This window comes from Bacillus rossius, chromosome 1, assembly GCF_032445375.1.
Source record: "Bacillus rossius redtenbacheri isolate Brsri chromosome 1, Brsri_v3, whole genome shotgun sequence".
In the NCBI taxonomy this organism is placed as follows: domain Eukaryota; kingdom Metazoa; phylum Arthropoda; class Insecta; order Phasmatodea; family Bacillidae; genus Bacillus; species Bacillus rossius.
This window is the reverse complement of record NC_086330.1, coordinates 151,531,414-151,556,401: the sequence shown is the minus strand read 5'-3', so window position 1 is coordinate 151,556,401 and position 24,988 is coordinate 151,531,414. Positions and strand designations below refer to the sequence as shown.

The following is a 24,988-nucleotide window of genomic DNA, read 5'->3' as shown; positions in this document are numbered from 1 at the left end:
AACTCAAAACGATCATTCTCATCATCGTTTCAAAAATCATGTCGACCAGTGTTATGCGCCAATTTTCGTAAGAAATACTCAGTATTATCTCGATAAACGTACTTTATACATGAAAAAATAACCATAGCTATGTATTGTTCAAAGTTACAATATCTTTCTTATAGTATTTCAAATAATTTATTGGCAACTGGTTTTCAAAGGGATCTTTTGTAAAAGCACATTTTTTTTCGGTGCACGCGTGCGTAACGCAATCCCAACGTCCGTTTGGACGAGCGTCCGTAACCCCGTGGGGAGCACGTCAGTGTGACATGGATGACATGCGCGAAAGCGACGAGCCTGGACGTGCATTCGAGCCGAACCTCGCTTATAGCTTTCCACTACTTTCGTGCATTCACACAGCGTCCAGCCATCATGGGCTGGCCCGAGGAGACGGCTTTGCAGTTGACTGCTCTGTGCGAAAACAAGTACAAGGCATCCTCAATATTTTATTCGAATGTTTTGCAATGGGACGCTATAGCTGCATGCACGAAAAATATGACATGTTTCTTAGCAGCCCTAATACAGGAAGACGCTAATATAAAAAAAGAGCACTGGAAACAAAAAAATGCGTGAATCAATATATTGTAGTTTTTTATTTTGTAGGTTTAGTATGACGTTATTGGAAAAAATTCAATGCGTTACTAAGATAAATACTATGTGTTTAGTTGTTAAGTATTCTAATAAAATTAATTACAAAATGTTGTGTGTAATAATCTATGACTTTTTCCCCTTCGTTGTCAACTGTGGCTGAGGCAGCCACTTACACGACTTAACTGTAAGCACTTGATTGGCAGGGAACATGGAACACTTGCATGTTCGTGGGGGTGAAATTTTCGGTTCGAGAGAAAACTACGTCACCAGTTGAACGTATCGTGTTAGTGCGGTGCGCACTCTCAAAACTTTTACGCGACGGAGTTACGTTGCGATAAGTGTGTACGCGCCTTAACTTTCTCTGACGTGACGATGGAACACCGACAATCGTCGGGACGCTGCGTCGCTTTCGCGCATGTCATCCATGTCACACTGACGTGCTCCTGCCGACCGGGGTACGGACGCTCGTACAAACGGACGAGTTCAATCCACGCGCAGAGGTTACGTTACACACGTGTGGACGTGTGGACGCGGCTTGACAAAAAAAAAATCAAAACAGAAATCTAAGGCCGGGCATACATACATAATGAGGCACGACACGAGACAAAGCCACATTTTACCTGATTAGTAGAGACCTGCAAAATTCGCGGATTCAGTGACCTCCAGGATAGACTCTACTACACTCTACACACTCGGGCAAATGCCACCTGTTCATTGGCTGCTGACTTGTGAGTCGTCTCGACTGAGTGTCTGTGATTCGACACTTCTTTGAGCAAGGGTCTCTAATTGGCCCTCATTAATCCAGATTAACAGTGAACCAGTGGTAGAAGCAGCGCTAAGGTATAATTATTTGAATTGTAGCATATCACGAAATGAATCCGCGAATTTTGCAGGTCTCTACTGATTAGTAGTTGACTTCCAAGTATTTATATACAAGCAATGCACACAGAATCAGACGGCACGACGCCACACAACTGTCGCTATCAGACACGAGGTGACGACATCGAATGACAGCTCCAACTTCGTTGCACGCAGACTGTCTAATGGCTGCAGAATTATGCGCATGCACAAGTACAAAAATATTGTAAAAAACACGCCGTAGTGTGTTTATAGCTGATTAGTTAAATAATGTTTTAAATTTTAAATTTTATTTAAACAAATATGTTAAAGTATTTTAATTGAATTTTCCTCAATATTTCAGCTGGATGCAGGATCGATTAGTATGTTTAGTACAGAAAATACCTACTTTCTATAATCCATCTTTGAAGGAGTATCACAGCAATTTCATTTCAAGAATGTGTGAAGAAATAATGCAACGAAAACACGGAGACAAGCTGCCGCGAGGTAGCATGCGGTGTCGCGCCGCGCACAGAAAACATTTCTGTGCTTCCTTTGGAAAAAAAGGTGCCACGAAATAGCTTGTAACACTACAAGAAACATTGTATTTTTTTACAACACATGGCTATGGTTATTTTTGCATATATGAAATACTTTTTTCGAGGTAATGCTATTTTTTTTTTACGAAAATTGGCGCATTATTTTTTTAAACCATCTAAAAGATAATAGAATACTACAAATTTTCCTTATCTTGTTGTTCCATTCTTATAAATGTGCGCAGTTAATACTGGAAAGCTATTTAGGGAAGAGTTTACAAATAACTTTGACTATTGGAGGTACTGGGACAACACGAAGCATAAATGCCTGAGTAAGAATCCGACCTTTGAATATATATACTGTATAGAAGTCGCCAGCCCAGGTTAAAATTTCTAATACGGTTTTGAGGTAGTTGGTTAATTCACCGCCGCAATCGCCACCATCTCTAGGGCATCGACTTGTGGTGGTCCCTGGCGGACAAGTGTCGAACTCTTCAAACACCCCTTCCACCTCCCGAAGAACGACGTTGAGCTGCAGTGAATGATGGATGAAGGGTGCGGAGAATGACAGCAGGCGACAGCGCTGCGCTCTAACGTGTAAATAACAACTAAGACGATACAGGGCGTTACGGCAGCGCCCTGCAGCGGTGAAGTTCCCAAGCTGCTCCTCATAAGCTTCTGAAAAACGTAGAGTAAATCCTATCCACTCGCGACTTCTATACAGTATATATATTCAAAGGTATTACTGCGAACACTGTTTTGTAGCGATACAGTTGTTTTCATACAAACGGAAAAATTACAAATACATGTAATTTTACATTAATATTTCTGTTCCGTTTCCAAAAATAATTGCACAATGTGTCTCGTTGCGTCTTGTCTGATTCCGCGCGCACCCGGAGCAGCTGAACTGACACCGGACCTGCCAGGTGCCTCGGCGACCCTGGCGGCGAGGGTCGTGGCTTCGGAGCCCAGTAGCTGTCGCCTCTCAGCTGGCGCGCAGCCTCGTCGGCACGCATGAGCGGAGACCGGAACATTGTGTGACGTTTAAATGCATGTCCCTCGAGTGATTATAAAAATCTGTAACGGACTTTTGGTTCTAAAAAAAAAACAATATTATTCTAAAAACACGCGTTTCAGAAATTTACACTCCCCTAAAATTGCAGTTTAAAAACGAAATACAGAATCAGCCTCAGCGTACGTATTCTTAAATGCACACCCCACTCGGATATCTGGAGCAGTTTTCGAACGGCGTGGTTTCTTCCGTAGCTCTGCACACACCGCGTGTGCCCGGCGAGACGCTCCTGTACCACAGCGTGTGTGCCCGGCGAGACGCTCCTGTACCACACCGTGTGTGCCCGGCGAGACGCTCCTGTACCACACCGTGTGTGCCCGGCGAGACGCTCCTGTACCACAGCGTGTGTGCCCGGCGAGACGCTCCTGTACCACACCGCGTGTGCCCGGCGAGACGCTCCTGTACCACACCGCGTGTGCCCGGCGAGACGCTCCTGTACCACAGCGCGTGTGCCCGGCGAGACGCTCCTGTACCACACCGTGTGTGCCCGGCGAGACGCTCCTGTACCACACCGTGTGTGCCCGGCGAGACGCTCCTGTACCACAGCGTGTGTGCCCGGCGAGACGCTCCTGTACCACACCGCGTGTGCCCGGCGAGACGCTCCTGTACCACAGCGCGTGTGCCCGGCGAGACGCTCCTGTACCACACCGCGTGTGCCCGGCGAGACGCTCCTGTACCACACCGCGTGTGCCCGGCGAGACGCTCCTGTACCACACCGCGTGTGCCCGGCGAGACGCTCCTGTACCACACCGCGTGTGCCCGGCGAGACGCTCCTGTACCACAGCGTGTGTGCCCGGCGAGACGCTCCTGTACCACACCGTGTGTGTCCGGCGAGACGCTCCTGTACCACACCGCGTGTGCCCGGCGAGACGCTCCTGTACCACAGCGTGTGTGCCCGGCGAGACGCTCCTGTACCACACCGTGTGTGCCCGGCGAGACGCTCCTGTACCACAGCGTGTGTGCCCGGCGAGACGCTCCTGTACCACACCGTGTGTGCCCGGCGAGACGCTCCTGTACCACACCGTGTGTGCCCGGCGAGACGCTCCTGTACCACACCGTGTGTGCCCGGCGAGACGCTCCTGTACCACAGCGTGTGTGCCCGGCGAGACGCTCCTGTACCACACCGCGTGTGCCCGGCGAGACGCTCCTGTACCACACCGCGTGTGCCCGGCGAGACGCTCCTGTACCACACCGCGTGTGCCCGGCGAGACGCTCCTGTACCACACCGCGTGTGCCCGGCGAGACGCTCCTGTACCACAGCGCGTGTGCCCGGCGAGACGCTCCTGTACCAAACCGTGTGTGCCCGGCGAGACGCTCCTGTACCACAGCGTGTGTGCCCGGCGAGACGCTCCTGTACCACACCGCGTGTGCCCGGCGAGACGCTCCTGTACCACACCGCGTGTGCCCGGCGAGACGCTCCTGTACCACACCGCGTGTGCCCGGCGAGACGCTCCTGTACCACACCGTGTGTGCCCGGCGAGACGCTCCTGTACCACACCGTGTGTGCCCGGCGAGACGCTCCTGTACCACAGCGTGTGTGCCCGGCGAGACGCTCCTGTACCACACCGCGTGTGCCCGGCGAGACGCTCCTGTACCACAGCGTGTGTGCCCGGCGAGACGCTCCTGTACCACACCGCGTGTGCCCGGCGAGACGCTCCTGTACCACACCGTGTGTGCCCGGCGAGACGCTCCTGTACCACACCGTGTGTGCCCGGCGAGACGCTCCTGTACCACACCGTGTGTGTCCGGCGAGACGCTCCTGTACCACAGCGTGTGTGCCCGGCGAGACGCTCCTGTACCACACCGCGTGTGCCCGGCGAGACGCTCCTGTACCACACCGCGTGTGCCCGGCGAGACGCTCCTGTACCACAGCGCGTGTGCCCGGCGAGACGCTCCTGTACCACACCGCGTGTGCCCGGGGAGACGCTCCTGTACCACACCGCGTGTGCCCGGCGAGACGCTCCTGTACCACACCGCGTGTGCCCGGCGAGACGCTCCTGTACCACACCGCGTGTGCCCGGCGAGACGCTCCTGTACCACACCGTGTGTGCCCGGCGAGACGCTCCTGTACCACACCGTGTGTGCCCGGCGAGACGCTCCTGTACCACACCGCGTGTGCCCGGGGAGACGCTCCTGTACCACACCGCGTGTGCCCGGCGAGACGCTCCTGTACCACACCGTGTGTGCCCGGCGAGACGCTCCTGTACCACACCGTGTGTGCCCGGCGAGACGCTCCTGTACCACACCGTGTGTGCCCGGCGAGACGCTCCTGTACCACACCGCGTGTGCCCGGCGAGACGCTCCTGTACCACACCGCGTGTGCCCGGCGAGACGCTCCTGTACCACAGCGTGTGTGCCCGGCGAGACGCTCCTGTACCACACCGCGTGTGCCCGGGGAGATGCTCCTGTACCACACCGTGTGTGCCCGGCGAGACGCTCCTGTACCACACCGTGTGTGCCCGGCGAGACGCTCCTGTACCACACCGTGTGTGCCCGGCGAGACGCTCCTGTACCACACCGTGTGTGCCCGGCGAGACGCTCCTGTACCACACCGCGTGTGCCCGGGGAGATGCTCCTGTACCACACCGTGTGTGCCCGGCGAGACGCTCCTGTACCACACCGTGTGTGCCCGGCGAGACGCTCCTGTACCACACCGTGTGTGCCCGGCGAGACGCTCCTGTACCACACCGTGTGTGCCCGGCGAGACGCTCCTGTACCACACCGTGTGTGCCCGGCGAGACGCTCCTGTACCACACCGCGTGTGCCCGGCGAGACGCTCCTGTACCACAGCGCGTGTGCCCGGCGAGACGCTCCTGTACCACAGCGTGTGTGCCCGGCGAGACGCTCCTGTACCACACCGTGTGTGCCCGGCGAGACGCTCCTGTACCACAGCGTGTGTGCCCGGCGAGACGCTCCTGTACCACAGCGTGTGTGCCCGGCGAGACGCTCCTGTACCACAGCGTGTGTGCCCGGCGAGACGCTCCTGTACCACACCGTGTGTGCCCGGCGAGACGCTACTGTACCACACCGTGTGTGCCCGGCGAGTTGCTCCTGTACCACACCGCGTGTGCCCGGCGAGACGCTTCTGTACCACACCGTGTGTGCCCGGCGAGACGCTCCTGTACCACAGCGTGTGTGCCCGGCGAGACGCTCCTGTACCACAGCGTGTGTGCCCGGCGAGACGCTCCTGTACCACAGCGTGTGTGCCCGGCGAGACGCTCCTGTACCACACCGCGTGTGCCCGGCGAGACGCTCCTGTACCACACTGTCGTTAAAATTAAACTTGCAATACACCGGGCCCTGTTCCCGCGCAGGCCACGTGTTTCCTTTCTTACTCAGGCGCGCTCATTGGGTACAATAAGAGGATTTAGTTCCCTTTATTTAAAACTAGCTAGGCCCGCAACTTCGCCTGGATAGAAGAATTCACATAGGTTTTTTAGCAAGGGAAAAAAACTTTAAACATTTTCTAGACCAACAAATTCAAAATCCACAATGACAGAAGTTATTGAATGGAATTTATTTATCAATATACAAAACAATTATCATAAATTATTATTATACAGCATGTACATAAATTATTATTCCAGTTTCAATGGTATATTATAACAGTTTAATTTAGTTTATATACAACAAACCATACATCATATTGAAGATAAGCTAACCTAGTTTTTCTCATAAATGTCAAATATGTGCACCTTTAGTTATCGGCTTACATCCAACCTAATGTCCAATTCTCCCACACTTTGGTTAACACGTCCGGAGTAATGGAAGCAATAGCCTCCTCAATTCTGTGTCTCGACTCTGGCAAATCATTAGGTAGCGGCGGGACGTAGACATGAACTTTTATAAAGCCCCAAAGGAAAAAATCGCTTGGCGTTACATCAGGTGAACGTAGAGGCCAGCGAAAACATACTCTGTCGTCTCGACCATTAAGACCAATCCAACGGTCAGGAACTTCTACGTTCAACCACTCTCGTACAAAGAGATTCCAATGGGGAGGGGCTCCCCCCTGTTGCCAAATAAAGTTTAAGGGTTCTCCCTCTACTTATTACGCTCAAGTATTGTCATTTTGCGTAGGTGGCGTTGCAAGCGAGAAAACAAAGCAGTACTCGCGTATGCGCTTATCTAAAACTGTTTGAGTTATTCTTTAATTGTGACCTTGAACCAACACTCTACAATGCTTACAGTTGATACTATTAAAATTTATAACTGGGACATTATTTTATGGACATACTGCGTTTATAAATATGAGTTTACAATCGAAATAGAACTAATAATAAATTAATTTTAAACAAAAATAAAGCATGAAGTTTCTCTGTATCCGTCAAACCAAATGTGTGAAAGCCGTTATTTATTGCTATAACGCTATTAATTGTAATAGTATGTATAATGTTTTGTGTCAATTTTAATCTTCAATAAAATAATTTAAAATAATGAGTTTATTAATACGTACAGTAGATATACAATTAAGAAACAATAAAATTAAAACTTCGTATTATAATGCTTACGGAAATCAATTTTCAGTATATAATTATCATAACTTGGAACCATCGGAGATATCACAATAAAGTAAGTAATAAATTATGTCTGGAATGATATATTAATAATAAATATAAAATTATATACATTTTATGTACGAAACATATATTTGAGTTAGCTCATTTCGCAAGCAAATCAATAAACTAATTTTTAAAATTATACTTCACTTAGGTATCTAATTTCCTACAGGCAAAATATTAGTAGGTACGAAAAAATTCGAAAGTCACAGCTAGTAACTTCAATTTTATTTATTTGTATGGATGTATTGGGATATTATATGTTTAGTCTGTGATCATAATTTACGAGCGTGCAATCGAAATTATTAAAATCTGAAGTGACTTGGAATTGTAGAATGATTTTATGTATACATGTAGGTACGTATGTATGTGACCTGACATTTCTTCCCACATACTAATCTCGTAGTGATAGTAACAGTTATTTCTTGAATTTGGATCCGATGATGTTTCTAATTTAAAGCTAAGACACGCAAAGCGCTATTTATTTAATTCAGTTTTCAAATAAGCCCAATCAACCAAATTTGGCTAGTTGAATCATGTTTGATGAATAAACTTAAAGAGGTGAATTTTCCTAAGCTACTCGAGCAGCCACCGTAATTTTGAATGAATTTCAGTAAAACAATCTAATTTATACAATTAAGTTTATAATATTCGGAATTTCCCTTCCCTCTTTCCTTTGACTCTTACAATGTCTCACATTTTTGGATATGGTACAGCTATTTTTTACGTGTTAGACTGAAAGAATCATGCCTCTAGCAAGGGTTTTAGTTTCATGCGAAAGAACACAGAAAATAAAACACGACGCCCAATTACGACGCGGTGGAAAACTTCGTGTTCATAACTTCATATTAAACCTCTAACCACTGCCCGCTTATTACACAAAATTATCTCCACGTCGGACGTGTTTCGGAAAATGGAACCCGAGAAACCTGTTATTCGGGAAATGATGACAAGAAGAATTTAATGTTTCACGTTTGAAAATTGTGCTTGTAGCTTTAATCGGTACACAACTATCCCGCTGTGATTTTTTAATTTCCAGTATAATTACTGCTTTTTGCTATTAACTTAAAATGCGATGTGTAATTTTTTTTAGAAATAGAACACCAACAGTTGATGTTACAAGTATAAAATATAAAAAAAGTCGTTTAGTAAATCACTTGATTATTCACTATCCCGAAGGAAGATAATTGGGTTAGCAAATGAAAAGCAATCGTAATTTTTAAATTAGTCTCACAATTATTTTAAAAAAAGGGGGAAAAAAATAATGCCAATTAAAAGTACTCATAAGTCTTTTATTTTTCATTCCAGAGAATGAATACTGTAATTTATATGTTTAACTAAACAAAAAATATATACTTTCACTTTTTGAAATAATTTAATACAATTAATGAAATCAGTAATTTTAAGATAGCAAATTATAATAGGAACAGCTACATTACGACCTTGGTTCTATGGGCTGCGGTATGATTCACATCAATTTATGTACACTGAATCGACGTAGAAGTGGTTTAGAGACCAATCTAATCTTTGTGGTCCTATTATCACAATGCCATTAAGGGAAAATATTGAATCATGATTTTGTGCCAGAAAACATAATATCCAACCGACATCAAAGACCACTGGAGAGTATTTTCCCCATCATATTATGCTGATAATTTAATAAAAACAGAGACAAACCTTGATATAACTTTCAAAACACCTTTTACATTGAAGCAATAGGTTGAATGGCGTGACTGAATAGATTAGAAAAACATAGAATTTCCGTAACTTATATTTTCTCAATTTATTTCTCGCTTCAAAGAAATATTAACATAAAGTTAAATTACCCAAGATTATATTCCATTAAAACTATATCAATGCTTTATCAAAAGGTTGTTATGACTTCACATGAATCAGCAAAAATCCAAAACGCCCTGACTGGAAAAGGTGGGGATATAAATGCCCCCGACTAGAATAAAGTGGGTGTATAACTGCCCTGGCTAGAATAAGGTGGGTGTTTAAATGCCCTGAATGGAATAAGGCGGATGCATAAATGACCTGACTAGAATAAGGTTGATGTAAAAATGCCCTGACTAGAATAAGGTAGGTGTATAAATGTCCCTGACTAGAATAATGTGTGTGTATAAAAGCTCTGACTAGAATAAGGTGGGTGTTTAAATGCCCTGAATAAAACAAGCCGGGTATATAAATGCCCTGACTAGAATAAGGTGGGTGTATAAATGCCCTGACTAGAATAAGGTGGGTGTATAAATGCCCTGACTAGAATAAGGTGGGTGTATAAATGGTGGTCCGTGTCCACAAGGTGGCCCAATGTGAGATTCAGATAAAAATTATGAAAATTATCACCATATGTCTCTTGCTTCTTAAACGGTGTCCAGATAAAGCCTAGAATGCAAGAAATAAAAAAGGTGAGATGAAATCGGACGGTATTACGATACCATTAGTTGAGACATGAAGTGCCAAGGTGGGTTTGTATTATTTTTGGAAGAGTAGAAGATCGTCAAAAAAGTAAGTACACATACAAGCAAACATAAGTTTGGTATACGAGCTTTCAAACAAATAAAGCATGTTCAATGTTATTCGAAATATATTGATTTGAGAGGAATAGTTTATTAATTAAATGTGCTTTCCTGCTAGGTTCATTAAGTGGCCATAGTTGGTCACCTAGGAAGCCTAGTAGGCTACATTAGGAACAGTACAATTTCCGTGTTTATGCAAATGGTTACAATCAGTAAATACATGTTTTAGCTCACGAAATTATTTCATTATTATCAATGTTATATCATAATTATATTATTTGAAGTAGTAAAACAACATAAAATGTAAAAATTATTAAAATTGCAAAACTTTAAGAAAAAAGGCACAGGTTTAGTTACATTATTCAATGTTTAGTAAATATTCTGATTAAAATCATCAAGAACAACAAAACTTTCATAACATATTGAGTGTAATCATGAAAACTATAATGTGTAAATTTTATTAAATGCTTTAAATAATTACTGATAATTCTACATGAACGTTTATGTTTAAGAAAAATATGGCTAAAAATTTGGGCAATGGAATGAAGGACAGCTAACTAAAGCCATTGATGCAGTTCTGAACGGGAAAAAATGGCAATGTGGAGGACAGCTGAGCTTTTTGGTTTTCCAAGAAGAACACGTAAGAATCATCAAACATCTGGTAACCCTGATAATATCACAGGTCAGCCATTTTTGTCTGTTGATCAGGAAATGGAGCTTTGAAGGATAACTCATAGATTTGCAGATGTAGGAATTCCTTTAACATCCAAGGCACTCAAGTGAACAGTGTACAATTTCTGTTCCATGAAAAACATGAAGCATCCATTTAACACACAAGTGGGGTAAGCTGGTATGGTAGTAAATGGCTCAGATTGTTTCTGCAGAGGTAACTTGATCTCGCAAAAAAGGAAATATCAAAATTTTAATCCAGCAAAAACACAGAAACTAAATAGATACTTTCAAGGATAATTCCGAAAAGCTAACAAATGTAATGAACAAATTGGATTTAACGCAGAAGCGTTGGTGTATTTATAATGTCGACTGAAAGGGAAATAGATTTTGTTTACCAAACCTCAAGTTGTTTTGGCTCGAAAAGAAGCAAGTCATGTGCATAACATTACTTCAGACCATGGCAAGAATATTACCATTGTCTCATGTGGTAATGCTTTGTGGCACTAGTAATTCTCTTCAAATGTGATTTTTTGAAACCACTAGGGAGCAAAGTCTTTAAGACTTCAAGCAACTGGTATATTACCTATTTGGCTCTTCTGTAATTGCAAATTATGTTTCCGTGCATAGAAAACTCACTCACAGACATGAATACAGCATGGAGGCTGTCAACTGTAATACAGAAAGATTAACAAACAACTTCTTGGTTGACATTCTCAGTCAAGCCGACCTTAGGCACTTAGCAAGTGTTGTAGTAAAACGATATGCACGAAAGCAAACAGCAAAGAAAATCCGTAATAAGGCACGAGTATACAGATAGTGACAGTTAAATTGGCAATAGTGTTGTGTCGTTGCATAATTCAGCCTCAAAAGACTAAGTTATAACTGATTTTGGAACAGATGCCATTCCAAACATAACATCGCCATCGCTGATATTCTCCGCACGCCTGAAGCTCCTGCGAAGAAAAGTGTACAAATAAGGAAAAAAAAAAAAACTATCAACTACCGCGCCCAAAAGGTTGTGGCAAGTCTGTTTCAATACAAAATGCATGACAAGACTACAAGATAAGTACTGATCAAAGAAAAAAAAATGCAGGAAAACAACACAAACGTTTGGTGCCTGCGGCAGGAAACGCTCACAAAAAAGGGAGGAACCCACGAAACATAAATATGTGACATTTGAAACACGTATATATACCAGCGGGATGTAAGCAACAAAAAATCATAATATATCTGGTATTGTCATATACGTAAACTGTACATAATGGGTGACACGCGACTGTGTAATCAATGCAAGAGATCTGTTCATGAGGACTGCGAAGGTATAACAAGCAAAGATAAAATTCCAAACTTCATGTGCTCATTTTGCCAATATTGTAATTAATTTTGTAAAATGTTATTAAATTTTGTTTCTTTTTAACTCAACTATCAACACACATATAAAGAATTTCATGTTGGTTTCTAAATAAGGTTATTTTACTTGAAGATGTAGCAATGTCAATAATATTCAAAGTATTTTCCTCAATATTAATATTATTTTTACAATATCTGTAAAGATATGTAGTGCCTAAGTTCCACATACACATGAATGTATTGAAATGTCTTACTCATTGAAAAGCATGTTTCTTTGTTATGTACCTCTTTTGTTCGTGTCAACCTTTAAAACATAGTACATGGGCCTCCTTTGGAACCACTCGCGGGCCACTTTTGGATCATCAAGTTCCAAATATTTCCCACATGCAACATTTTACGAAAATTTAAACATATTAAAAAAGTTAAATTTGAAATGTCTTACTAATCCCACACTTTCTTCTTTCAAAAATCGGCAAAAATATGGCCACTATTTGTACACCTACCTTAGGAAAATTAAATCCCAAAAAATCTAATAACAATTCATCAGTTATACATGAGAACGAGTGAAAAAGAACAAACCTGCGTAATATACAGTAAAACTTCCCGTAAAAAATTATACATTTAATTTTCTGTACGTCTAACGAGGGTGAAAAATGCCAACAGATAATTACAATTCAATGTGATTAATAAATGCAATGAGTAACAAGTAAATTCGTTTATGCAATCGAGGCTGAAGATATTGTTAAAATTGGCACTGATGTCATCAAAACTTGGGTTTAAAATGATAATTCTTTCTTTATAACTGAAAAAAAGTCCAGTTTTCATTAAATATTCTGAGCTAAGGTTGGGTACTTTGTTGTAGAAAATTAAATATACGTTCATTAAATTTACTTATGTAAATCATTACTAATTATAAAAAGCATTATTTGTAAATAAATTATGGGCCATGCACTGTTTGTCTATTTGTTTGTCATAATTACATTTTAAGTTTATTTAAATTAATAACGCTACTGCAGGAAGAACACGCACGTTGCCCAAACATCGCCTGGTAAAATTTTTTTCTTGTGGTGCATGTAGGGGCACGTTGATTCACTAAATTGAATAAGAAGAATGGTAGCAAAAAAAATAACCACTCGCTGGAGCATTTACCTATAATCTAATAAACGCCGTTTACCGAACCCCGGGTTGCCGCCCGCAGCTACTAAGTTATTTATTCTCCCCGTTCTGTGTCACAAGACCCGGCCTCGGGTGCCTGGAAGTGGTTTTTTACACACAGGCGCATCGGGGAGGACTGCTGCCGGAAATTCTTCTGCGATGATTATCCCGAGGGTTGCCTGTAACTGCAAGGACCTTGGTAGCCCCGGGCGAGGATACGCCCTGTTATGTAATACCTGGAACTTACTGGCTGATTTACGACGGGGGAAGGCGAAGCATACACAGCAAAGCGAACTGACTTAAATGTTTACAGACCGCTACCGCTGTAGAGCGATGATACATCGTGGGAAATGTTGGTGGCCAACAGAAACATGCACAAGTATTTTGCTGTCAACAATCAGAAAAAATTGTACTTGCCTACCTGAGAGCACTTTCTGAGTGCTGGACATTGAAACCGTCTCTCTGCCTTGGTTATGACCAAAAAACACCAGATTCCAGAACCTGGACTCTCCAACATTTTCTAATAACCCCACGAAATATACCTAACTTCACGGCACTGTGTAGGCAAATATGTAAATAATTTTTTCTCCTGTATTGTCAGTGGTGAAACTCTTGGCCAAGCTTGAGAAATTCAAGTAAATTACAGGTTTGTCAATATTTTTAAAATTTTATTATTTGTTGACAAACGTTGCTGGTGATTAAATAATGCGTTTTAAAGAAGTTTAAACATACGTGTTGAGTTTTGTGAGTTTGGTTTTGTGCACTTGAGGATTTCATTGCAGGGTGATACTGCGGAAGTTTGCAATTGCCTTCAACAGTGTAGGAAGTGAAGAGACAACACGAAACTCAGTCATGAACTCAGGTGGGAAATTTTCCGAGGGGTAAAAAGTCCCTGAACCGTCCAGTAATTGAAACAGAAAATCAACAGTTATAACCACTGACCCGTCATGCTCAATCCTACTTTCATTTAGCATAAGATATCCTTTCTTTGAATTCAACAATGAATTGTTGATGGATAAAAATAAAGTATTTGTTTCCATCAAAAAATAAAAACTTAATTCTCCGTGATATGTCATTCGCATTACTTGCTGGCACGAACGAAGAGCTATGAATGATAAGAGGCAGGTAAATTTAGCTAAGCGATTTGATGTTCTGATAGACTTCAACATATACTGTGTAATTTCTGCTAGTCACCAAACCTATTCAAATGCGGTATAGTCACGTAACCCGTCTCAAACATGGCAGTTCTCAAAAGTAGTACTAATAGAGTGTACGTCATCTTTCTGCCACCGTTTTTCTGTCAATAAGCTATGTCAGTATTCGTAAACAAAAATCATGTGTTGCTTTGCAAGTGACAGTTGGGAAATGGTACCACCATTGGTTCTACTTTTTATAAGTTTAAATTTGAGAGTGAATGTCCTTAGTTTGTTGGAAAATAACTGGACTCTTGTAATAATTATTCAACCAACCAGAAAAGAATAAGAAGGAACTAAATTTTCGGGAGAAAAATCTTGAACAGAAATGTATTTTTTTAGTTGCTTGGTTTATGGGTTGTAGCCGTGTCGAAAGTGAAAAATTGGCTATAACCGACGTTTATGTCTACTTTGCAGCCGCCATCATCAGGGAGCAGTTACCTACTAAGGTTGTTACAAGTTCTCCTGCCTTTTAATACTCTCGCCTGAGAGGGGAGTGTTTTCTGATTGGCTGCAGCTGGGAGCCAATCAGAGTCTTATTTTCTCCTGAAATATTCGAGGCGTACCTGTGTGTGTGGACTGAGTGATCTCTAGTCGCGAGTGACGGTCGAGGAGAAGCGAGGCTGAGAGGTCGGTCGCGGGTTCGGATCCGTCGTCTCGAGGCGCACGCGCGTCCCCTCGCTGCTCGTAATTAAACGCGCGTCCATCAGAAATCGTTTAGCACCGGGGCAGCGGGCAGCCGTGTAATTAAAACACGCCAGCTACACACGGCGAGGCTGCGAGTCGAGGCTCGCGCTACGGGGGCCGGCCCGAGCCGGAGTGCAACCATCATAATTACCGCAGCGCCCCTTCCCGCATCACTCCACATAATGAGCTATAAATCGACAATAATTAACTTCTTCTTTCTTTCCTTTGGCGGACGTGTGCAGAGGGAAGGACGAATAGAAACGAAAGGATTGGGCGAAGAAAGCTGAAAGGGTTTCCTGATGTCATGAATTAAGGCGGCTGCGTGGATAAAGGCGGAGGGGGGGAGGGAGTGAGAGAGACCCCTATCCCTCGCTTCTTTTTACCCCCTCGGGTCATGCGCTCGCCGATTAAGGGAAAAAAAAGGAGAAAAAATACCCGTCCACTATGCACAAGGGGGGCCAATTTCGAGGCATAACTCAGGCCTCCGGAGGAAAAAATAAATAAATTTCGTGTTTGAGGTTGCCTTCCCTTCCCGGGCCTGCTGCTTCGCTCCCGCACCAAGCTGTGGTATTATTGCATTATGCTAATCCACTGGCAGCTAAAGTGTTAGGTGGTTCCCAGCGATCTGATGACACTGTTGTAAATGGTTTCCACCCCGCTATACCCTTATCCACCTCCCGGTTAATCACGGAAACCTACCAGTGGAGTGCGATAGCGGAGACGTGTGTGCCACGGCAAACGATCTGTTCGTGAGGGTTTCAGCCACTGGTAGTAATCAGGTACTGAAAAAAAAATCGCGAGTTCAATGACTGCCGAAAAGTATTTTATTTTTGGTGTGCCACGTTGTGTTAGCGTCGAAATAATTCGAAAATTCCCTTTCACGGCTAGTTTCTCATTGATCGTAGCATTAAAACTAAAGGATCTTTTGGTTGAGTCTGCATCGGTAAAGGACACATCCTTGCTATTAGGAAGCAGCAAACGGTACGTTGAGTCTCGTTGCGATTACTGTTCGTATGCAACCTAGCCTCTGTACTTTTAGGGACCGGAACAATTCTAGGATGGACTCCACATTTATACGTATACTCAAGCAAATGTCACCGACTAATTGGTGGCTGTCTTGTTTGGACGTCCCAACGTAGTAGCCTGTGATTCGATACAGCTTTGACTAAGTGTTTCTCATTGGCTCATAGTCCTACGGATGAGTTGTGAGCCAATAGCAGAAGCAGCAGTTAGGTAAAACTATTTGATTTTTTGTCTAGCGTGAAATGAATTCGCGAAATTTTCCAGTCGTTAAACATTGTTTCACTGCTGGTTCAACAGTCACAACTATACGGTAGGGACTGGAAAAATTCGCGGTTTGGATGACCTCTAGGATGGACTCCACGATTCTCTATGTACGCGGGAATATTACACCAGCTCATTGGTTACTGACTCGTGACACCTGCTAACTGGGATGCTTATGATTCAATACTTCTTACGTTGAGGGTCATTCATTGGCTCACAGTCCTTCAGGCAAACTGTGTTCCAATCACTGAAGCGGCAATAAGTTACACGCACTTGGATTCTAGCCTATCGCGAAATGAACCCGCGAATTTTTCCTGTCTCTACTATACGGTGAACAGAGACTACAGTTCGAAATAAACCCTATATTATCTTAAGGAAATTATTTTTTAAAGTATTTAAACATTCACCTATGAGCTTACTTATTGGCAACATCACTTGATTACACGTGAAAATAAATGGCCAAATTTAGACAGATTTGCAGTATTAAATTCAAGAACGTCATGGACAGGGAACGGAAAAAAAATCCTGTTTCATTGACCCCTAGGATAGTCTCCACAGTCCTTTACATAATACTCGGGTAGGTGCTAACTGCTCATTATTTGTGAGATTTGTTTACTGTGATGAATGTGATTCGATAATTCTCGTGTAGAAGGTTTTTCATTTGTTCACAGTCCATCATTTAACTGTGGTACAATTACTGAAGTGGCATTAAAATAAACGTATTTGGATTCAAACCTATCGCCAAATGAATCCGCGAATTTTCCCAGTCTCTAGTCATGGATAACGACTGAAAAATTTTCGTGAGTTCAATGAAATTTAGAATAGAATCCACAGTCCTCTGTGTTCTCGGGAAAATGTCACCTGTTCATTGACTGCTGACTTGTGTAACGTCTCTACTAGGTAGCCTGTAATTTGACTCTTAATGGCTTGAGGGTTTTCCATTGGCCCAGAGTCCTCTACGTGAACTGTGAGCCAATAGCAGCTGCACCAGCTCGCTCGGGAGATGTATAAGGGGCTAATAGATAATTCATTTCATGCGTGATGAACCAACAGAGAGGAAATTACCCTTGTCAAGGTGTCGAAAAGAGTGTCAGATGATTGGCAGAGAAGCAGCTACTGAAGTAGCGCGACAACTAAGCGATGATAAAGCATAATTCGTAGGGATTGGATACGCGTGTTCAATGACTTCTTGGCTAGCTTCCACAACCCTCCGTTTACTCGAGAAAATGCCACTTTCTCATTGGCTACTGACTAGTGAAGTGTCTGGACTGGTCAGCCTGTGATTTGATGCTTCTTTGGCGGATGATCTCTCATTGGCCCAGAGTCCTCTAGACAAACCGTGGGCCAATATAAGAATCAGCGCAAGCATTGAATTTTAACCCATCTTGAGATGAGTCTGCGAACTTTTCCGGTCTCTTCTAGTTCGGAATGGAATCATATTGTTATGACCTATGTGGGGAGAACTAGGTTCGTTAGGGATAGCCCAATTAAGTTTTATTATAGAGCATCCCACTCTTAGAATGCAGTATGGAAGTAAATGGGCGCATTCTCTCTCTCTCTAACACGCCGATTGCCGTTAGCACTGTCCTTGTTTCTTCGTGCGTTGTTGCCAAATATCAAACGAAATTTAAAATTTTAATTTTTGGACCAAGCTTTTTTTCATATTGTATAGAATCAAAATACGCATCAGGCAATGCTTATTTTGAATACTTAACAATATTTTAAGTGTCCGAAAAAATTAAAAAACATAACTTATTCGCTGCGAACTGTTTTGAAGTATTCCGATATGTTTCACATCAAAAAAAAAAAACCTACATGTTTATTTCATTCAGATTTTTTTATTAGTAAATTAATGCCTTAGGACGCCACCGAACAAATGTTAAAACAAAAACTGTACAGGTTTCACTTAAATAATTTTTTTAATATATTGAAATGCATTTTCTCACAAACTGACACATCAAAAAGTTGACCCGCGGAAATTTTTTTTTCTTTTAAAGATAGATGGGGGACAAAAGCGAGAAAAATGTTCACAATGAATTGAATTAGTTTTTAAAAGCAGCGCCATCTCAATTGCTTCTACAGTTTCCGTGGAAATAGCTGTTAAAGATGTGTCTTATCAGTACAAGAGCGCGCGCTGCCGTCGTAAGAGGAAACAGGGCCGTGTGTTTAGATAAGTGGGGTTCTGTCCTACAAGCAATTTCAAATACATGGCTTCCTTAGTCAACAAAAAATATTATAATCGATTCTTGAACATAATATTTTAAAATGTATGAAATAAATACGAAGGAATTTAATAGCGATCATGGTACAAAATTTTGAATTATTTTTCTATCCTTCTCACCAAGCATTGTATCAAACATTGTTTTAGACAAAGTTTTGGAAAATAATTATGATATTATTACAAACAATTTAAACAGATTTGATAATGTGTCTACTAAGGCAGTTACGTTTTTTTGTCCGGTGAAAATTTTTTTCGAACCCATGCAGTTATGGCTGGTCGTATCAAAAATGTATTTAGAAAACATTTTTCGGCATTAGGTAATCCGAGTTATCATAAGTTAAAACGGATTCGATATTATTCATATTATGGGAGTTGTTGCGATTTTTCTGTTTTTCAAAAAATCTTCCCCATTTCGAACCAATTGTTCGGATTTTTCCCATAACTTACTCGACCGAGAATTTCCATTACCGTATTTTATTTATCATTTTGGACATGACTTGTCCAAAAATACGGCATTTATCGGGCCCATGAAAATGTGATATATATATATATATATATATATATATATAATTATATAGGTATATATATGGGATTTTTAGAACAGAAAAGAAAACTATAAGAAAATTTCGTCTACAATAGGTAGTTTTTATTTGAAATTTACATAAAAGTGGCATTATTACAATATTATTATATGTGTAATAGTATAAAATATTATAAATTACGATATGATTTCTCAAAATGCTTCTTGTTCTATCCAAATTACAAAGACACGCATCTCCTGAAATTCGTAATGTGTTAGAGATTTGGCAACAGCGCGCGCCATAAGCCGTGTACTGCAATCTAAGAGTGGGACGGGCTATAGCCTACAGTGTTATTTATTACTAGTATTTACATTACTAATAAACTAGTCGACACGTGCGGAATTTTGCAGTGCGCACCAAATCGTTTTGTGTGGCATACCATTCTTTAAAAATTTGGGAAAAATTACATTTTGAAGAAGAATAGAAAAAGTAAACGGGCGTTGGTACAAAAGAAGACATGCGATTGAACAGATAAGTACAAATAGCTGTTACACTTTTTTTTTTACAAAAGTAGCTATTGTATTCAAACATACCAATAATATACGCGTTTACAAAACCTCTTTAAATACAATGTTGGAAGTGATGATGTGATCATCGTTCACTTTTTCATTGTAAGTATCTTCAATACTAACTGATGCTATGTTGAAGGAATGTAACAAGTTATGTTTGTGATACAAAATATCAACAGTAAATTCAAAAGTACGTAATACTTACTTATAAGAAAAGTCTGATGTACCAAAAGTTTTGGTTAAGTGTTCTTTTGATGGAATTTTTTGGTTAAGTTGAAGGATAATCCGATTCGATATTTATCGAAAACGAAGCGATATCTATCGAAAAATCGACGAATCAATTAAAGGACCTCTTGTTAGATGACTTAAAAACTCAAAATTAAAATAAACGGTACATTTTTAGACCGTGGATCTATTTTTCGTCATTAGCCGGCACGATAAGATTTAAAATGAGGGGTAAATAATGGAATCTAATAAAGGAACAAGGAAGATCTCGCGGACAGACAGAAAAACAGGCCAGAGAAATAATATTTAAGATAATTGTACTTAAATAACGTACGATCACCAATCACTGGCACTTAAAAATGTTTATTCGCTAGTCACTCAATATCTCTCAAGTTCCACAGTTCACACTCCTCACTGGAGCTAGGCTCAACAGTGGTTTGCTCCTCACCTCGCGTCTGTCCACACACACAGTCTCGCGCCACTCAGTCGCACTCTCTCGATCCCGTCGCTACGCGTCGCGCCACTCTCGAGGGAGTCTCTCACTCTCTTCGCGGATGATGAACTGCCCTTCACTCGCGGAACTCTCCGAACTCTCGGCACTCGCTCGGCACTGTCGAGGAACTCTCGCGGAGGCCGGCGTCACCGCTTAAGTACCTGTGGTGCCCTTTTAGAAACGATGAGAGCGGCTGTGACGAATCGCATCATCCTGGGCCGTTCAGACGCCCGAAACATCGGAAAAGGCGGTGTTCAATCACGCCACTCCACGCGGTGGTCCGCGGAATTCCCCAGGCTGCTCAGCGATAGACAACATCGCCGAGGGAGAACGATATGGGGGGGGGGGGGAAGCGGAGGGGGGTTTTAACGACGACCCTTGTAATCCGGCCAGGCGCGCGTGGCAAGCCTTACGTCAGTGGACGACACGTAACACTGCGCGTGACGTCAATAGCCGTGCAGGGCCGCCAGCCGAACCTGGCATCGTGGTCTGGTCTCTCGCGTTCGTAGCAATAAGTTTTTTTTTGGCAAACAAATATCACTGTGCTGCGTCCAATAGGCAGATGGCACATGCCCGCATATGCAGAGGACTGTGAGGCTCTATTAAGAGCTCGTTGAACTAGCGAATTTTTTCTATGTCCCTACTGATTGGTAGAGCCACGATTAATCCGCAGAGTCATAGTAGACATGAAGCACGTTGCCACGCCCTTGAAGACCCTTGAGCCAGTTACAAACAAGGAGATGACTTGAGGACCCAAACACTTGCGATCCGCCAGAGAATGCGAATGAGAACTGGTTATCGACAAATGAGAACTCTGAAAAAGTCTTGAATTTGTAGAGGCAAGTTTAGTCTAGCCTGAAGAGAAAGAAAGCAGTAAAATTATGGTGACCCTACTGATTGGCAGAGAAACGAATATTTTGTTGGTTCATTTGGAGCGTGGCTAAAATTCATATACCTATGTACACTCTAACCACGCACATTTTCCTACTGGTTGTTTTTCATACTGCAGAAATTCTCTTTATGTGGGGTGGGTCGATATGATTCGGTCACTCTGCTGCGAGCTGGAAGTCGACTGGCATAGAATTCGACGGTCGTAGAATGTGGTCTTGAATGAATTGTGATCCAATCATTAGGGGCAGGCATTTTTCGCGAAAACATTTGAATGCCAATCAGACTGCAACAAGGTATACCCACACCAACTGTTTATTACTTGTGATTGGCGGCCGTATACGAGAGAAGTCGTTGCCTTATTTGACTGAGCCACTCAGGACGCGTTTGATTCCGCACTGAGTTACTGTGATTGGTGTGCTGACAGTGTAGATACATGTACCCGAAAAAAACTCAATCACGAAACAAAGACGATGCTTTAACCTTCAGCTAGTCGTGGAATCTTTTCGCGGAATGTGCATGCCGCTACCAGTCATCAAAGAAACACAAAAGGTATAGACGTCTGCAGTCTACCACCGTGCTAACAAACGAATCCGAGAAATAACCGGGTCTCTACTGAATGGTCACCCTTCCACTGGGGACAAATCTCTCATTGGCCGGGCCTGCTGGACAATTAAACCATTTCGGTGGTGAGCGCAACTGTAGTTCGCTTCTGGATGCCTAGGCGTGACGTGGTCCAGGGAGTCTGGAGGCTCAGGCTGGAGAGTCTGGTCGCCCGCACGTTCGCGGGGTTGTGTGAGAGAGGAGGGGGGGGGGGGGGTAATTAAGGCGACTCCCTCCACCAGGGTCTGTTCCACCAAGGGGAGGGAATGTGCCCAGTCACCGCGGCCCAATCACAGCTCCCGGCCGCCGCATTGTTCGCCATTGTTGGCCGCGAACGAATTAAGCGGTCAGCTGGCGCCCCTGGCGGCTGCGCCCCGCGGTAACTAGCTACCCTCGCCGTCGTCTTTTGTCCTCCCTGTTCTTCCCCCTCCCCCTTCCCAGGGGCACAACGATTCTCCTGGGGCGGCGCCCTCCGAACTCCCCTGTCCCCTCTTCTTTTCGGGCGACGAATAATGGCCATTGTTGCCACATCATCAACTCCATTGCCGCTGTTTGTTTCTCCTCCCCCTCCCCCCCTTACACGCCCTCATCCACTCGGCACACCAACGATTGCTGGCACCGTTATGTTTCAAGAAACCCGAAAAAAAAAAAAAGAGTCGAGAAGAGTTTACCGAGTTACGGTCAGGCGGGATTACAGCACGATTTTCGAGTGGCAAACCAGGCACAAATCAGGTGAAAATCAGGAATATTACCGTTTCCGCTGGGTCTCAATCCAGGCGCTTCGTTGTAGATGCAAACCGAGCTCCTGAGCTCGTGGCGACAGTGATATGGTCTGTCACATTTGACAGTTCTCAAAAACAGTACCGCTGGTCTACGTTTCGTTCTTTAAATTATTCATGCAAAGGGGAATTTTGATTTAATATACTTTTTTGGACATATGCCATAACAGTTTTAACTGTTTGTCATGGAAAATATTCAAGAATGAAAAACAAGAAATAGAAATGAAAATATAAACCCACAGAGAACAAGCCTAAATCAGCTGATGTCGAGAAAATAAACCCAACGATGAACCTAAACGGGTAAAATGAACACAACACAACGACAACAGCACAGTCGAACACATTCAAACTTAAAATCTCAGACAGCACAAGAATTCAGTTGAAAAAAAATTAGTCATGATAAAATAACAGCACAGACGAACTCAGTGGGCTAACAACGATGTAATAATTTGAACAATAACATTTAATGCAGACAGACAACATACATGTACAACGCAGCAAAAATACGAAGAAAACGATAAAAATAAACATCATGGACAACACAATTACTAAAGCTCCAACGAGCACAGTAGGTTTCCTTTGACAAAACGGTTGTGACATTTCGGGAACTGGCGTCTGTTCCCGTCGTCAGGCTAGAGGTGGGTCGAAAAGTATCAACCTGATACTTTGTCACTGATACGCGCCTGTATCAGGAACGGCAAACGAGTACACTTGAAAAGTATCAGAGACTTTAGTATCAGTTCAGAATTCACCTGGAACAACACCACGGCCAATAAGCGCAGTACTCGATCGCAGATGACGGTCACTTGGGCGGAGCTTGTGAAAGGGGAGGGAGCAGGAACGACGAATAAGGGATAAAGAAGGGAAATAATGTAGGGGAGGAAGCGCAGGGGAAGGCGTTGAAGCCTTGAAGGAGAGGCGCAAAGCGATATTGTTACAAGCAGGGCTGCCACTCATGGGTTTTTCCACCCAGATCTGGGTTTTTCCAATGGTGTTTGGGTTTCTGGGTTTTTAAATAATGAATTCCAACAATTCTAGGTTTTTTATAATTTTAATTATTTTTATACCTAAAACAATAATAAAGATAGTAGCTACTGTATCTGTTGCAATATCTGTTTGATAAATGCAAACAAGTCTATGTGTTTCACACACAAAAATACATATAAACACAAAACTAGTTTTCAAGAAGCTAAGTCGAATATTAAATTAGACACATTCTTCAAAGAGGCTTGCAGAACACAAAACCAATGCAACAATTAACCTTCAAACCAATCTTGTAGAATCAGACTCTGAATAAAGACTAACGTACATGATGCAGTTTTATAAAAACAATTACCGGTTTAAAGAATGCAGTGATGGTGTTTGTTTTGTCATGTATATATTTGTAGGTTTTTTTATGATATGTGCTGGTCCAAGAATTACTTACAAAGCCATTTTGCTGCAGTGTAATTTTCTTGTATTGGTTGTATTTAACCGTTTTCAGTCTTGTAAGGTAATTAATTGTTTTATATTAAAACCAGTTATGTTTATATTTTTGAATTAGTACGCAAACATTTTCAACGATAGCATTTTAGACGCATCTGGGTTTTTTACCCATGTGTCTGGGTTTTTTTGTAGGTTATCTAGGTTTTTCATGAATATCAGAGTGGCAGCCCTGGTTACAAGTCGTTTTGTTTATTGTCCTACTTCAAAGTACGCTCAGTGCGCAGTGCGTGCACCGTCTCGTTCAATAATAAAACTAATGAAATTTTAATATTAAAAAGTACATTAATACAAGATAAATTATTTATATTTGTGCACCTAACAGCTATGAAAATGCAAATAAATTCTCAGTTGACACTAATAACAGATGTAATCAACATATGGACTTTCTTTTTTCGAAAACAATTAGTAACTAGTGTTTTTATACATTAAAAATTCACGATTTTATCAAAAATAAAAAAACTGATAGGTTCATTAGTGAGCATACTATATCAATGTTTTTTCAAATGTTTCTTCAGATTAGTCGATGATTTATAACTCAGTTTTTGTTTACACAAATTACAATTAGCAAACTCATTATTTTCCGTGAAAAAATTCCACACAAATGAAGTCTTTTTCGTGCACTTATCCATTCCTTATTTCACTATAAAGATACTAACTACAAAGCATGACAGCCCGCAACATGGTGATACACGGCCAGGACGAACTGCAGTGAA

At 42.6% G+C, this 24,988-nt stretch overlaps 1 protein-coding gene across 1 annotated transcript in view; it reads left to right on the top strand.

The window, feature by feature from the left end:
* Nucleotides 1-411: 411 nt before the first annotated feature.
* LOC134537765 (uncharacterized) overlaps nt 412-24,988 on the top strand; it is a 34,462-nt gene continuing 9,885 nt past the window's right edge. Inside the window, exons 1-2 of the mRNA XM_063378586.1 lie at nt 412-471; nt 3,316-6,240. Of these exons, the coding sequence (XP_063234656.1) occupies nt 412-471; nt 3,316-6,240 (2,985 nt within the window). The remainder of the gene's footprint in view (nt 472-3,315; nt 6,241-24,988) is intronic.